Source organism: Loxodonta africana, chromosome 3, assembly GCF_030014295.1.
Source record: "Loxodonta africana isolate mLoxAfr1 chromosome 3, mLoxAfr1.hap2, whole genome shotgun sequence".
NCBI classification, from domain to species: domain Eukaryota; kingdom Metazoa; phylum Chordata; class Mammalia; order Proboscidea; family Elephantidae; genus Loxodonta; species Loxodonta africana.
Genome location: NC_087344.1, coordinates 74,392,044 through 74,407,868, shown reverse-complemented (window position 1 = coordinate 74,407,868; position 15,825 = coordinate 74,392,044). Strand labels below are relative to the sequence as shown.

Genomic DNA, 15,825 nt, shown 5'->3' with positions numbered 1-15,825 from the left:
TCTGCAATCAGAGCTTTTAATTAGGTTAATTAAATTGTATCAAATCTCGCAGGGACGCAGTTCACTGATGCTGATGAGGCAGCCAAAACAGACCCCAGCTCCTCCGCTAATGAAGGCCGCTGCCTGCCTGAGCGGTGAGGGAGCAGGAGCGCATAATAAACGGGCGCGTCCTCCGGGAGGAGCCGCTGCCCAGGCCGCAGGCTCTGGGGACCTGGCAGGGGGTCTGCTTCGAGCAGACCAGGCTCCAGCTGCAGCGGAGGCTCCCACCCGGGAACCATCCCCTTCACTTGAGAACTAACAGGAGCTTCTCCAGGAGCTTAGGCAGTGTCAGGGGCCTGAGCACCTGCCACTCCTGCACAGCAAACTTGGGTGAGTCCCTAAGAGACACCTACTTAGTCTGGGGCACTCGCTTTATTTCTCCCCCGAAATGGCCCGAAAGGTCAGGACTCTCTCCCCATACACACCTACACACACACACAGACACACAGACACACACACACACAGCCCTGTCACTGCCCCTCTGATTGTCTTATTAGCCAGGGGGCCCAGGCTGAGACCAGAAAACCCATCCAGCCACTGCCAGTATAGTCTCCATCTGCCATGGAGGCCATCTGCCCCTGGGAGCAGGAAGGTGGTTTATACACTACCAGCCAGAGACAGGAGGGAGTGGCACCCTCAGTCTCTACACACCAGATGGACCCTATATTTTCCCACCTACCACTCTACCTTAAGAGCCCTTTTTGGCAGAGGGACACTTGCCCCAGACCCCCTGGATCAAATCGGCTAGGGGATACAAGATGGGAGGAGGAGGAGAGAGAGTCTCCCCCATTCCTGGTCCCTGCCCACCCTGAACTAACGTCCCTGTCCCCTGGCAATCGTTGCTAGGCACAGCAGGCTCCAGAGCTTGAGGGCCCTTCGAAGGTCCTCCCCTGCCTACCAGCAGGAGAGCAGGTGCTGCCCCCTTCAAAGGGGCTCTCCCCAACCCTCCACTCAGCCCGGCTCCAACTCCTCCTCTTACCCCCCACGTCACCGGTCTCAGCATCACTGAGCAGATGAGGACAGAGGATGGGGAAATTTTCAGTGCTTTCAGGATATGTTTCTGCTGTAGATGCTGGTTTTTTGGTTTGGAAATGTTTTTTTTTTTTTTTTTTTTTTTACTTTCCACCCAGTAATGTGAAAACATGAAACCTGAAACCAACCCCCCACATTTGTCACCTCAGAGAGAAGACTTTGGGGTAACTGGAAGAAAGCTGTAAATGAGTCAAGCGGATTCAGGGCGGGGGGCTGCCCAGCTGCCTCCGGGGCACCATAGTTTCATTAGCACTTATGATCTGAGCATGGCCATCAGGTGACAGATGACAGGGGGAGAGGGAAAGCTTTCCTTCCCACCCTCCTCATACTCCCAAACCCAGCAGTCACCAGGGTAAAGTTCTCTTGTCTAGAAATAGCTAGATGCTTGGCTCTGTTCTGGACCAGCCTCCACCCTCACCCTACAGAGGCAGAGAGTTCCAGATAGTATAATTGAAAGGTACCGAGCAGCCTGTTCCCCTCACCCAAGAGAGGAAAGAGCCATTGCCATTACCAGTGCCATGGAGTAAAACGGACAAGACTGGACAGGGAGAACTCTGTATGAACTTCAGTTAGGAGAGATACAGATTGGACAGGAGTTCCCAGTGGAATGATGATGGATCCAGGAATGGGGAACAGAGATTCCTTATAGGAAGTCTGAAAGAGGCAGGAGAGATTTTGTCCTCTGACCAGAGAACAAGCAGAAGCATGAACCTTCTAGCCTCTTCTAGCCTCCTAAGGTGGTGGACTTGGAAAAGGAAACTCTGCCTCTCATTGTTTCATAGCTTCTCTCTGATCCTTCCCCGCACTTTCTGCTGAGGCCGACCCAAGGAGCTGAGTGGAAGCTCTGCCAGCAGGGAGGCCCCGTGACCTAGCTGGCTACAGAGGATGCACCCTCTGACCCCAGGAGGCAGCTGCTCAAGCCTAAGAATCCTGCCAACTCAGCCCCCAGACTGGGTACTTCAGGTCCATCCCCGATTCCTTCGTTCACCTGGGGCTTTGGGCCAGGATTCCCACCCGAGCTTCAGCCTGCCCTTCCCCAACATCCTGTGCATGAGGCTCTGGGAACTGGCATGCTGGGAGAGTTTGAGAAGGGAGGGAGGCCAGCACCACACACCTACGTGCCTCACTGTTTCAAGTCCCAACAGGCCTGGCCTCACCGGCCTCCACAGGTAGGCAGAGCACGTCTGCATCTGTTGGCTGCTTTCCCTGCTGGAGGACGTGAAGCTCTAATTGTTCAGTACCTCGCAGCCAGCAGCATGGGGAGAGACAGCAAGATATAAACAAACACTCAAAAATGCATGTGGAGAGACCCCTACCAGGTCTTGGTGGAAGCACTGTTTGGGCAACCTGGGGCATGACATAGAGCCCTGGGGAAGACTCCAATGCTTCCTATATGGTCCCCACTACAAATAACTCCTTGGGGAAAGCCCTTTCCTGTCTAGTCCTCTTCTTGGGGCCACACTAACCTCAAGATTGGGGGAGAAAATCTTTTTTCATACGTGCTCTCCCCCATGATATTATATGTAATAAATAAATACATACTTCACAGGTTGGGAGTACAATGAGGATTGTGACGGAAACGAAATGTGCTAGGTGGGTGGACACCAGCTCTGGAGAGCTAATCCCAGCAAAGGGGCAGCAGCTCCACCTGCTGGGCCCTTTCCCGCCCTGTCACCAGGAATCAGTTTCCTCTAAAAATAGTCATGATTTTTTTTTTTCTGCCTAAGGTCCATTTGGACGTCTGACCACATATACATCCCTGGTCCCATAACGTTGTAATAGAGTTCCGAACAGGACGTAGCAGACATTATTGGACGTATTGAACACAACAGCTTCCCGCATGCAGTATGTCCATCTCATGTATCTTGTATACAAAGCAATTGTGTCGCCAAGTGTATAATGGTACAGTACATACATTACCTATAATACGTCTTGATAGACATAATAAATGCCTGTTACTGGCATATATATGTACTGTACTGTACTTTCTATCATTGTTTTAATATGAACTTTCCCTACTTACCAATGAAGTTTACCATATAACAGTGTATAATCAACTCATAGGCAGCAGCATCAAATCTCATGTATCACACGACTCCTGTGTGTTGTAGCATTATCTCTGTTTTTCTTTCAAAAATATTACCATGAAGTGCATCATGGCTCCCAAATGCAGCAAAACCAGTGTTAGTGATAGCAGCAGCAAGAGGCAAAGGAGAATTATCAATTTGGAAGTGAAACAAAAGGTTACTAATCAACATGAAGGTGAGAAATCAGTAAACGCTATTGCTTGTGATTTGGGCACGTTCGCACAACGTCCAAATCACATATAGGCCTATTTCACAGAATGTATCGTGAACATTAATCAACGCATGACTGTAGAAGAGAGAGAGTCAGAAAAAGGTTTTATTCAAGAAAAAGCCAGGGTGACACTCTCCTGCCTTGGTCAGCAGGGCAACCCTAAGACATTCAACGGGCTGAGTTGGACTCGTTCTCTGCTGGGCAGCTGCTTTCCAAAGCAGCAGCTACAAGGTCTGCAGTTCATGTAGCTGCTGCTTTAGAAAGTTTATACAAGAGACCTGAACCACACCGGTCCTGACTCACAGAAATGCTCTCCACCTCCACAGGCTACCCACAACACCCATGGCATAGCCAGGGCAGGATGCCACCAACAGCCCAAGCCACTCCTGGGCCTGGATCCTAAGAAAACAATATTCTCCTTTCCCAAGCAGTAAGCAGGAATCTGAGGTCCCACTGAGCATCAACGTATCAAAGGTCTGGCCTATTCTCAATACCCACAGGGCGAAGCCAATCTCTTCCCTTAGAATTCCTGGGCCTCAGAGACAGCTCAGTGTAACAGCAATTCAGGATACTCAGACACATCCCCTTAGTTTTCTGGTTACCTCTGGCCTGGAACTTAAGGGTACCCTGCGAAGGTAGACTTCTCTGCTTCATTGAGCCTATGCATATACCTCTCCAAGCATGTTTGTGTACCTGTCTGAGGACTCACGCAGTCAATGGCCTGTGTGTGAAACCCTCGTGGTGAGTCCCTATTTCAGAGGGTATATAGGTACACATGGGCCTGTTTGAGGCCTGAGTTGTACGCGCTTTATATGCCTGTTAAAGTGTACCATTGGGAGGGTATATGCTTCATGAGAAGACAAGTAGGGATACTCCCTCTGCTCCAGAGCCTTACCTTCCTACCCAGTAGGGGCAGGAGGCAAGGTGGGAAACAACAGTATCAACTTGTCCCAGTAACAGATTGCAGCTTGGTCTGCTCACTCCCCTGTCCCACATCTATGTGACAAGCCCCTTCCCTGGCTTGGGACTCAGGTCCCCGGATCACCATCCTGTAAATCTATCACCATTTACTGATATCAGCACCTCCACAGGAGTTCCTGCAGACTGCGAGACTTCCTGAAGATAAAAGCTGCTAAATTCTGTTCCCCTGGCCCTTCTTCCTGTTTTCCAGGGCCCCCAGATCTAAATCCCACTGGATATAACCTGAGGAAACAGGCTTTAACACTAGGCTTTGTACACAAAACTGGCAACTATGGGCACTTATTAACAATAATTTTTAAAAATATATATATATCTTTAAAATCCACACAGCTATTCCCCCTCCCCGCCCCAGGGCACAGTGAGGTGTGAGCAAGCCTTCCAGAACCCTGTTCTCCATTCTCCACCCCTCCCCCATTTGCTCTAAGCATGCTCAGTCCTGTTCCGACTGGCCTCAGCCTACAATCCCTGTAGGGGCAGACAAGGGAAGGGTGAGACTGGGAAGAGGAGAAGGAAACTGCCACATACACTCTGGGGTCTGTATCCCAGGGTGAAGGGTTGCACTAAGAATCAAAGAGTGGCCAGCAGAGTAGAGAGCAGGAACAGAGAGCCAGGTCTATTCCAATTTGAGCTTCATGAACAAAGAGGTGCCTCTGCCGGTTCTTGGCTCCACAGGTTTCTACCTGTAGCTGTAAGGTTTTAAGAGAAAGATCTTTTCCTTGGAAAACTTACGAAGCCACCTGAGTATCCAATAAAAGAACAATGAATAAGGGTAAAATCATTCTACCCACTGAATAAAACATTATGCAATCATTAAAAATAATATTTAATTTTTACCAAGAGCATATAGTACTTTAACATTTAGTGATGTAACAAAAATGTAAAAAAAATTAATGATTTAATCTTAAGTGAAAAAAGTAGGATATAAAGTTGTTTACTATAATTACAGCTACAAAACACAAAAACATAAAACCTGGTGCAGAGTTTTAAAAATATAATAAACCAGGACATTCACAGTAGTTGTTTACCTCCATAGCCCTTAGTACAGTAAGTATGCAATAAAATTTGCTGTTCTTGAATAAGTATTGGGATTAAAGATGAATTAATCTATTTTCCAAATTTGCTGAAATAAGATTATATACTCTTCATAATAATAAAAAACTTAAGTATATACAAATAAGACTGATTTCAGAACCCAAAAACAGTAACACAAGGGAAGGAGCTTTAATGTTGTTTATAGAAAGACATCAAACCTTAAGATCTACAATAAATTATGTCTACAAAAAGATAAACCACACCATTTGGACTAATGGAATGTGAAGTTACTGGGGGAGGGGGGCGAAGAATTCTTGTCCCTGCAGAATGACAACGCTCATCTATAATACGTCAGCGTTTTCGACGACTCTGAAATTTGTAAATAGCTGGTGAGTTTACAGTCGCGTTCTTCACCTTCACCTTCGGAGTTTTATCCTAAAAAAAAAGTAAAAAGGTTACCAGTAAATAGCAAAGCTCGTTCAGGAGAGACAAAGCCCTAATGCCCTCAGGCACCCGCTGTGTGTAATGAACTAACCTCTCTCCTGAGCATCTACAGTGGTGCTAGCTCTACACATACAGTCCTTGGGAAAATTGAGAAGAAAGGTATTTAAATCATTTTTTTGTAGGTTCTCTCACAGAACAGCAGTTGAGAAAGGCTGACCTAAGTAATCTGCAAAGCTAAAGAACTTGACATTTAGAGAAATGATAATATATGAAAGGGGCATCTTAGATTCCTTAGCTCTGCTATTTAACTACACAATGTTGTCTATTTTTAAACACGAATGAGCGACACATAGTTTTGTTAACCTGTTTAAATGTTAAGGATAGCTGCTCATAAGCTATAAAGTTCATATGCTACCCGATCCTACCCTTTGCTATTCTAAAGCACTGACTAATAACCCCCTTATTATCCTCTTAATCAAGAAACATTTCAACACCATCAGACTAACAGACAGTGGCTCAAACCACTGCCCCTGAGGAGCAGACATTTTCAATCGGGCTGATTTACACACAGCTGAAATCCAGCCTCAGTTAAGACCTTTACAAGAAGGGGAAAAAAAAAAAAATGAAGGCCTAAGGCTTCTCTCTCCTCACCAGAAGGTCTTTGCGTGTTTGAATTTTCTGTGCAACAACAAACAATTCCTTCTCTCGCTGAATCCGCTGCGTCAGATGCTTATACTGCTTTTGCCTTTCTTTAGCCATCCGCTGCAAAAGAAACGCACGCATTCAATAAAACAATTCAAGGGATAAAACCGAGGCAATGTTTCTTAATCCACTTAAGCCCATAGGCATGAATGGCTTCATCAACTCCCTCCTTACTTTAGAATCAACATGGCATGATACTCTAGTGTCCATTTTAGAAAGACCACATTGTAGAGCTGAAAGGAACCTTGGAAACCGTCTTATTGAAACCTGTCAGTTCATAAATGCAGAAACTGAGATTCAGAGTGCCCACGGATACATTGCTCATCTGGAGCAGAGTCAGGGCTGTCCTGAGTCTCACAAATGCCAGGTATCTTTCCACTACTACACTAAGCTGCTTCGACCTTTGTGTCTAAGCTCCTGGTTACCAGAGGTGATGGCAAGTAATGAACCAGTACTAGAAATCCTACACAAAATGAACAGAGAGAAACAGCAGGGCCGCCAGGTCATGTGCTGGAGACTGAGAACCTCAGAACTCAAGAGATCAGGACTTTTTCAGCAGAAGTGACCTGAGATTCTCACTGCTAATGACTCCTCAAAGATCAGTGGTCCTTAAATTCGGGTAATCATAAACCTTTGAGAAACTGATCAAAGTTTTGGATCCTTTCTTGAAATACATGTACACACATTTGTACAAATCTGTCCAAACTATACACCCATTTGCACAAAATTTCAGTGTGTGTGTGTGTGTGTGTGTGTGTGTGTGTCATGGGGGGGAGTGGCGTATTCACAGACCTCTTAAAGCCCACTCCTGGATTGCCCACCCTCTCCAGGTTACAGACTAAATTCCCTTGCAATCCACCCACCAGCAAAAGAAACGACACTGCTGGACAAATATGACAAGACCCAAACCTTCCCAACTTCTCAAAAGCTATGCTGTAAACTATTCTACACAGGAGTTCAGGATATTAATCTCTTTAGGGACTACCACAATTCTTGAGAAGTGTCAGTGACACAGCTAATTGAAAATACAACTAATTGACAAACAGAGTTATCACAGGAACCCTAGTCAGCCGGCTCCTCAGCTTGAAGTGTCATCTATAAGGAGGGGAACAGTACTGGGCCTCAGACTTCACAATCCACCGATTCTACCCTAGTCTCACAGCAGTGGTTTCAGACAGCTTTTGTTTTCACTTTATTGCACAGACTGTCAAATTTATGGGATTACCCAATATAGTCAAACTAATTAGGGGTATTTATATTACTAAAGCAAGTTTAGCTGCCTCTGAGCTAGAGAAAACTGCTGTGAAATTAAACATTGGAAGCAAAGCTGATGCGGTGTAAATGATTCAAATCAAAACAGAACAGCTGTCTGCCTGAAACACATTGACAGTATTTTTTTTAAACGAATCAGTCAGAAGTGAGAGTTCAACTCCAGAAGGCTCTGAGAAAAAGCATGTCTTTTGCACAAACCCAGTTATGATGATGGAAAGCACTATAAGTTAAATACAAAATTTTGGTTACAATTACTAGCGTGATATATAAAGACCTTTTGATATGTCATCACCGCTGCAGGTTCAATATCAAAGCATACCAAATCCCTTAATCTTTGCTGTCCCTCTTTTCTCTGCATTTTAAAAATGTCTGGCATTTGTTTAAAGCATTAGAGCACAGGGTCAGAGCTGGGACTCCAACCCAGACCTAAAGGCCAGAACCTAAGCTCCTGGCCCTGCTATGCTACATGGCCTCCAATCTCAAAAACCACAGAACCCTCCTCCATTCCCACCCCTATAATCAAATTCTCCTTCCACTTTTCTAAGGGAACGTAGTGAGTTTTCCACAAATAACTATACTAAATGCAGTGAGGAAAAAAAAAAAAGAACCTAAACTCAAATATGAAGAACAAAGGAGAAAATTACCTTAAACTGAGCCTGATGGGTAACTCCTTTCACTTTTTCCTTCCTCAGGGTCTCTATTGTGGGTCTATTAAAGACTCTCTCAACTAGTTCTGGGGCTGTTCGCAGGTGAGTTGCAACGTCGAACTGTTCAACTAAAAGTCAAGATAACTCTTAAGGCAATGTCAAAAGTCTGTCTCTAAACAACATAGATCAATATGCTAGATTGTCCCAGAAACCTTCAAACATTTCATACCTTCTTTTTTGGTGTCAAAAAAGAACACATGCTTATTCTGTTGCTTCCCTTGGAAATCCAGCAGATGGAGCTCTGATTTTAGTCTTTCAATTTTCTAGAAAGCAGAATACAATCTCACTTTATATTGGGTTCTTCTGGGGTATCAGGAATGAATTCCAAAAGTTTAAACCATTTCACATCATTATCGCCAGTCAGCAATCAACTTGTTTCATTCTTTTAAAGGAAAGCGCCATTAAAATTTAGGTGGTGCTAGCCAAGCATTCCACAAAATTCATTCAATCCTTAAAATGGTCCCATGAGATAGAAATGAGTAAACAGCCTCAGGGAGATTAATTTGTCCATAATCATGTGGTGAGTAAATGGTACAGCCAAAATTCAAACCTAACTCTGTCTTCCCAAACTTGAATTCTTTCCATTCCACCATGCTAATTATACTTCTAATTCATTATCACAATTAAGCATGCGTTAAGATTTTAAACGCCACAAGAAATCAATTTCTAACTTGAGGTTAATGAATTTACATTTCCTGTCTTCACCAGCAGAAATACATCAGAACAAAGAGTTTCGATTGTTACCTTAGCTTCTGCAACTCTTTTCATTTCTATATATTTGACATCCTGAGTTCTCATCAGTTTCAGCTGTTCTGGGGTTGCTTCTTCCTTTGTCTCCTTAATAACATGAACTCCATCCTAAAATCCAAATTTAAAACATACATTTCCTATTAGATTAAAATCCTTAATTTAGTGCTGCACAGTTCATAGCTGAAGCAAAGGCAACCCAATGCTGTATGCTAATGGCAATCCAATGTATCAGGCCCCTGAGACACACGTACAACTTAGCACCTCCAATAAGCCACTCTTAGTACAACTCACGGCATAAGACAACTCAGATTCAGAAACAGAAATGCATGTTGCCCATGACGGGGCAGGTCTGCCTTGGATATTGACCGAGAGCATCCCGCCCAATCAAGAAGGGCTCTATTAAGGCCAAAGATTCTTCCTCACCATCCTTTCCCCCATCCTTATTTTCAAACAGTTGGAGCTCAAAACACTGACTGGCCAATTAAGCACCCACCTGGAGTTTAACCCGAGTCATTTTATAGTAGAATTCATCTGGATTTTTTTCAAGAGCCTTCTTCCGGAGAGCTCTGAGATATTCTTGCTTTTTTCGGTAGTCACTAAATAAACAAGGTTCATAGCAAACAAAACACAATGAGCAGATTTTACAAGAATCTGAAAGTTCATACAAAATGAAATGCAAAAAAAACCAAAGCAATGACTGGCTCTGATCCATGCTCCACTGTCACTGATGTTGAGCTCGTGTCTCCGTAGGATCCACAATCTAACAGTCCTCTCCTATCCCACTCTTACCTAAAATTAATGGTTCCTAACCCATGTATATTTTAGTGTCATCTAAATCATTATGACGGGACACCAAACAAAGCACAAAAACTCCTCAGGCAGGACTGTGGTGCCAGCTTCAGCAGATTCAGAAACTACACGGTGCAGAATAGCATGATGACTAGAACCGTGGACTCTGAAGCCCAGATGTGGGAAGGGGAGGGAACCGCCCGGGTTCAAATCTTGACTCCACTAATTCTGGGTGATTAACCTTGGTTAATTAACCACTCTGCACCCCAATTTCATTTGTAATATGAGGATGATAATAATAGTAACCTAGCCCAGAAAATTAGGAGCCCTGGTGGCACAACGCTACTAACCAAAAGGTTGGTGGTTCAAACCCACCAGCTGTTCCACGGGAGAAAGATGCAGCAGTCTGCTTCTGAAAAGATTTCACCCTTGGAAACCATATGGGGCAGTTCTACTCTGACCTATAGGGTCACTATGAGTTGGAATCAACTCGACAACAACTGGTTTGGTTTTTCAGGTTTTATTCCAGAAAATAACTGGGAGGAATAAATGAAAATAAACACTAAAAATCTCCTAGAAAACTGGTCTGGTATCAGCACTCAATTATTATTATTATTATTAGCCTTCAAACTCTGGGACCCAGAGCAACCCACTTAACCATCTGTACCAGCATAAGAAGGACCACAGCTGACATGCACAGTTAAAAAATAACTACAAAGTATTCTGCAAATAAAGTCCTAAAGAAGAAGAAGAATGGGGATAATTGTTTTATAAAATGTTTTCAGAGTTCATTATCACCCACGCTCAGTCTTATGAATCCATCTTTCACATCTCTTCATTCCACACCACACACATGGTGAGGTAAGAAAACTCAACAACTGGAATTTTAGATTTTATCTTGCACTTCAAAAAAAGCAGACAGAAGAAAGACCCAACTTCTGGCTCAAACACCAAGGCAGAAGCAAATCAAAGTCACCATGAGAAAATGATTTGGAGCGACATAACAAAAACTCACAATGCAACCACAGTTAAGTAAATACCACTATGCCTGAACAAAGAGAGAAGCTGAGGTTCACAGAAAAGCATCTGACAGGCTGCCAGGGCTCTGGCCATGTTCTCAATGGCAGGAAATTATCCAGTCGGACACTCGGGCAATTCCGCTGCAGCACAGGCAGACTCTAAGCTTTCTTGGCAGCATGTCTCGAAGAAAGCCTGAACTCACTCTGCACGAAGTTTGTAATCCTTCTTTTTCTCCAGCAGGCCCAGATGTTTTCGAAAGCCGGGCTAGAAGACAAAAGTAAAAAAAAGGGCTAGTTTTCTCAGCAAACATATACCTAAATCAACATGACATCTGATGGGAACAGGAGTCTCTAGAGTACCCAGTAAACCCATGTCCTTGGAGCCAGACCTGTTACCCTGCTCCCTCCCCACGTCCAGCTGGGCTCTGCCCAAGGATAAGAGTACCATGCTGACGCCAGAGAGGTCACAAGCACTGCCATAGTAGGTTTCCTGGCCTATTAAGGACAGAGAGAGGCAACAATGACTCGGCACTAAGCAAGCAGTTGCCAGTTGTACTAAAATTACTACCAACTTAATCCAAGGGTTTAAAAACTACTATGAAGGGAATAGATAGTAACAGGGAGGCAACTGTGGTAAGAGAGCTAAATTTAGAGTCTGGAGACTTGGGTTCAAATCCAAGCTTTACCTTTTAATAATCTGTGACCTTGGGCAAGTCACTTAACTTCTCTGAGCTGCGGTTTCCTAACTGTAAAACAAGAATAATAGTACCTACTTCACAGAGTTGTGTTGTTGTTGTTGTTCTTGTTCGGTGCCATTTCAACTCATAATGACCCCGTGTGACAGAACAGAACTGTCTCATAGGGTTTTCTAGGCTGTAATCTTTACAGGAGCAGATCTCCAGGTCTTCCTCCAGTGGAGCCACTAGGTTAGTTCAGTCCAAACTGCCAACATTTCAGTTAGCAGCTGAGCACTTAACCACTGTGCCACTGTGGCTTCTTAGTGAGGATGTCTGTGAAGTGGAAGTGCCTGCAAGTGCACACAGCAGGTGCCTGACAAATGTTTACAGTTATCATCAATCAGCCTGTGGTACAAGGTATGAGAGAAAACCAAGTATGACAGAAAACATTCTCTGACACAAGGATTAAATCTTGGTATTATGTTTCTACAATCTACTATCTGTTGAGCACTTACTATATATCAAGGAGCCCTTGTGGCACTGTGGTTAAAGCAATCAAGTGCTAACCAAAAAGTCAGTGGTTCAAAACCACCAGCTGCTCCCGGAAGAAAGATGTGGAAATCTGCTTCCGCAGACATCTACATCCTTGGAAATCCTATGGGGTCACTGTGAGTTGGAACTGACTTAACTGGCAGCGGGTTTGGGCTCTGGTTTACTATATATCAGTCTGCACTAGACGCTTCAGTTACATCATCATACTAGGCCATATTTATTAAGCACTTACTCTGTTATAAGACAATGTTATAAACTCATCACAATCTCATTTAATCCCAACAACCATGGAAACGAAGTAAAGCAATTCTATGTGGTGGTACAGTCTTCACCACCCCATTAGACTGCATCCTCTTCTGCTTTGAATAATCTTCCCTTTCGCAGAGGTACACTCCTTTACTGTTTAAACTGGTATGATAATTTGGGTGGGATTTTAAAGACACCTTTCTCATCTTTTTCTCTTCAAGTGATACAACAAATAACTCAATATTTAAATGATGCCCAAAACCTCCTCTAATAATTTTTAATTATAGCAGACAAAGGGAGGTTGACAAATAGTGGAGAGAGAAAACTCAAGGGTCGAAAGAGCGACATGAGGTAGAAATGTTGGAATCTGTCATGTCCATCTTGGATATACATCTGTATTATAGAATGAAACCTGGCACTGCATTTGAAGTATTCTTTACATTACACACACACTCTGTACAAAGTATCTTCAATGGCTTCCCCACTGCCTCACTGAAGGACCTACAGGGTAAAGTCCAAACTTTATCCAAACAGAGAATGCCCCTGTCAATGTGTTTACTCACCTTTCCGGCATGGCCTTCTCCTCACCTCTCCCACAAAGATCCTCACTTCCTCCTTAAACAGATTTGCTTATGCCATGCTCATGGCCTGCCTGGAAAGCTCTCTCTCCCTTCTCTGCTGATCGAAATTGACTACTGGTAACTGTGACCCTATTCAATCTAAGCATCAGATCATTGGTAAAATGAGGATACTAACATCTACCTCAAAGGGATGCTGTAGGATTATATAAGATAATACCTGTAAAGCACGTAAGGCTTTGCCTAACACATAGTATGTGCTCAAAAAGCGATGATTATCATTTCCTTCCCACTCTAACAAGTTTCATCACGGTGTTTTCTCTCATCACCTCTACTCTTCCCACTCAAACTCCTCACTTGGCATTTTTTATGTGCCATCTCTTATAAAGTTCTCTCTTAATTCACCTTTTGGTACCCTCTGGAGTCAAAACACCTGGTATATGCTATATGTCTCTGGGCAAATTACTTAACCTATCTGATCAGGCAACATTTCCTTGTTAAGCATAGGGTCGTTATGAGTCAGTCAACTCAACAGCAATCTGAGCCCTAGTTTCCTAATCTGCAAATGTGAGAAAATAATAGTACCTACTTCCATCAGTGGTTGTGAGAGTTTAATGAGAGTATAGGGTAAGGCACTTTGACTCCAGCACACAGTAAGCACTATAGCTACTACTACTTTTAGATAGGTCCAAACACAGTCTTCTATGCAAGGTAGCAAATTACACTACTGTTCTCAGCACACCACTGAGCACACGGCAAGAACATAATAAATGTCTGATAAATGCTATTAAGCAGGAAGACTAAACTGTCATCAAGAGGCTTTAGTTCTCATTCAAGGCATAACAATTGGTATCTATCCGCCTGGAGTGACGGAGGAAGAAGAGCCAGGAGTAGGAGGAGGAAATGGAATGTGCAGCTAATTGCCTTCTTGAACAACTGCCTCATCTGCCATGAGACCAGAAGAACTGGATGGTGCCCAGCTACCATTACTGAACATTTTGATCAGAGATTCCATAGAATCCTGATTGAAGGAGGGAAAATGCAGAAACGGAATTTCAAATTCTCATGAACTCCAGGCTTTCTAAATCACTGGAGGGTGGATGAACCCCTGAAACTATTGCTCTCAGACAATCTTTAAACCTTAAACCAAAAATATTCCCTGAAGTCTTCTTAAAACCAAACGGTAGTTTAGCTTAACAAGTAAAAAATGTCTACACTGAGCATTAAGCTGTTTTTAGAACTTTTTTTTTTTTTTTTTATGTAATCAGGAAACCCCGGTGATATAGTGGTTAAGTGCTATGGCTGCTAACCAAAGGCTGCTAACCAAAAGGACGGCAGTTCAAATCCCCTAGGCACTCCTTGGAACCTCTACGGGGCAGTTCTACTCTCTCCTACAGGGTTGCTATGAGTTGGAATTGACTCATGGCAACGAGTTTTTTTGTTTGTTTTATATGGGATTAAGTTGACAACAGCAGCTTGAAAGATTAGATAGGAACGTGAGGGGCAGCGAGTTTTTGTTAAGGAGAGAGAAACGACTCAGAAAAGGAAGGTGAGAATGGCATGACTCAAAAAATGTAAACAATGTCACTGAAATGTACATGTAGAAATGGCTGAATAGGTGTATGCTTTGCTGTATAGCTTCTCAACAACAACAAAATAAACTTTAAAAAATAGTTTTTTTGTTTGTTTGTTCTTAAAAGAAGCTTTAGTTCTACCCCATCAATCACCTGCATAACTTTTAGATACACCCCCTCCCCTTTCTTCCCCATCTGTAAAATGAAATTGGACCAGATGTCTTTAAGGGCTTTTCTGAATTAGATATTATGTGATTCCCAGAGCAGCGGGCTGGATAAATTGATTCTACACATAAGCAAACTTCTACTCACTCTCCCCACAGACAAACACCCTCTACAGACATCCTTACAACTGTTTATTTTGTCTGAATTTGATGTTGTAGTGAATGGGCAAGTCCCTTTCACTCTCTGGTCGTCAGCTTCCTCACCTGTGTAACAGGAATGGAAAAAACACCAACATTACAAGATGAGGCACAAAAAAAAGCGTATTTGGCAGATCTTCATTAACCACAAATCCCTCGCATGATGGTGATAGCACATCTAAAGCATCAATCCCTACGCTCATCAAAACCAATATGCAGCAGGCAGAGCCAAGCGTTAGATACAAATACTAATCCCAGCCGGGCCATTTTCTAGCTGTGTGAACTTTGACCTCAACTTCCTCAGGGAAGGTCAGGCACTTTACACACATTACCTCACTGCGTTACCTCACCTGCAGGATGGGTTTGATTATCCCCACTGGCAGGGGAGCAGCCCGGCAGAAAGCGCCCCGAACTTCTTATGGAGAGAACAACAATTTTATCCCCAGCCGCCGCGAGGCTCCGCCCCAGCCACAACTATTCGTTAGCATATATTTACTTACAGCCCGACCAGGACCGGAGCGGGGCAGCGGGGAGGGATAGGGGGCAAGGGCGAGACAGTTCTGGGGGCGACGGGCCAGCGCTCCAGGGGCCTGTGCGGGCCTACCTGGCTTCGCTCTCGGTGTTCCCGCTGCCGGGACTTAGCCGCCTTCCGAAAAGCCGCCGCCATATCTGCTCACGCCTGGAAAAGCTCAACAGACACGACGGTTCCACACTGTCTCAGCTGCCACGACCACTAAGGCTACCGGAAACAGGCTGAGCCTCCAGCGCTCA

General features: G+C 44.0%; 1 protein-coding gene across 1 annotated transcript; it reads right to left on the bottom strand.

Moving 5' to 3' along the window:
• Positions 1-5,156: 5,156 nt before the first annotated feature.
• UTP11 (UTP11 small subunit processome component) lies at positions 5,157-15,825 on the bottom strand. Its single transcript, XM_003415509.4, has 8 exons — positions 15,659-15,825; positions 11,269-11,330; positions 9,751-9,853; positions 9,252-9,365; positions 8,677-8,770; positions 8,445-8,575; positions 6,478-6,588; positions 5,157-5,817 (listed from the first exon to the last, which is right to left on the bottom strand). Exons 1-8 carry the CDS (start codon positions 15,719-15,721, stop codon positions 5,734-5,736), a joined length of 762 nt encoding a protein of 253 aa, XP_003415557.1. The 5' UTR covers positions 15,722-15,825; the 3' UTR covers positions 5,157-5,733.

What these genes read in the sequence shown, in the direction of transcription:
- UTP11 (XM_003415509.4), bottom strand. Translation starts at nt 15,721, where the DNA reads ATGGCGGCGGCTTTTCGGAAGGCGGCTAAGTCCCGGCAGCGGGAACAC. An exon ending in AACACCGAGAGCGAAGCCAG is followed by an intron (nt 11,331 to 15,658) that starts GTAGGCCCGCAC and finishes TTTGTCTTCTAG; the next exon opens with CCCGGCTTTCGAAAACATCT. An exon ending in GATTACAAACTTCGTGCAGA is followed by an intron (nt 9,854 to 11,268) that starts GTGAGTTCAGGC and finishes TTGTTTATTTAG; the next exon opens with TGACTACCGAAAAAAGCAAG.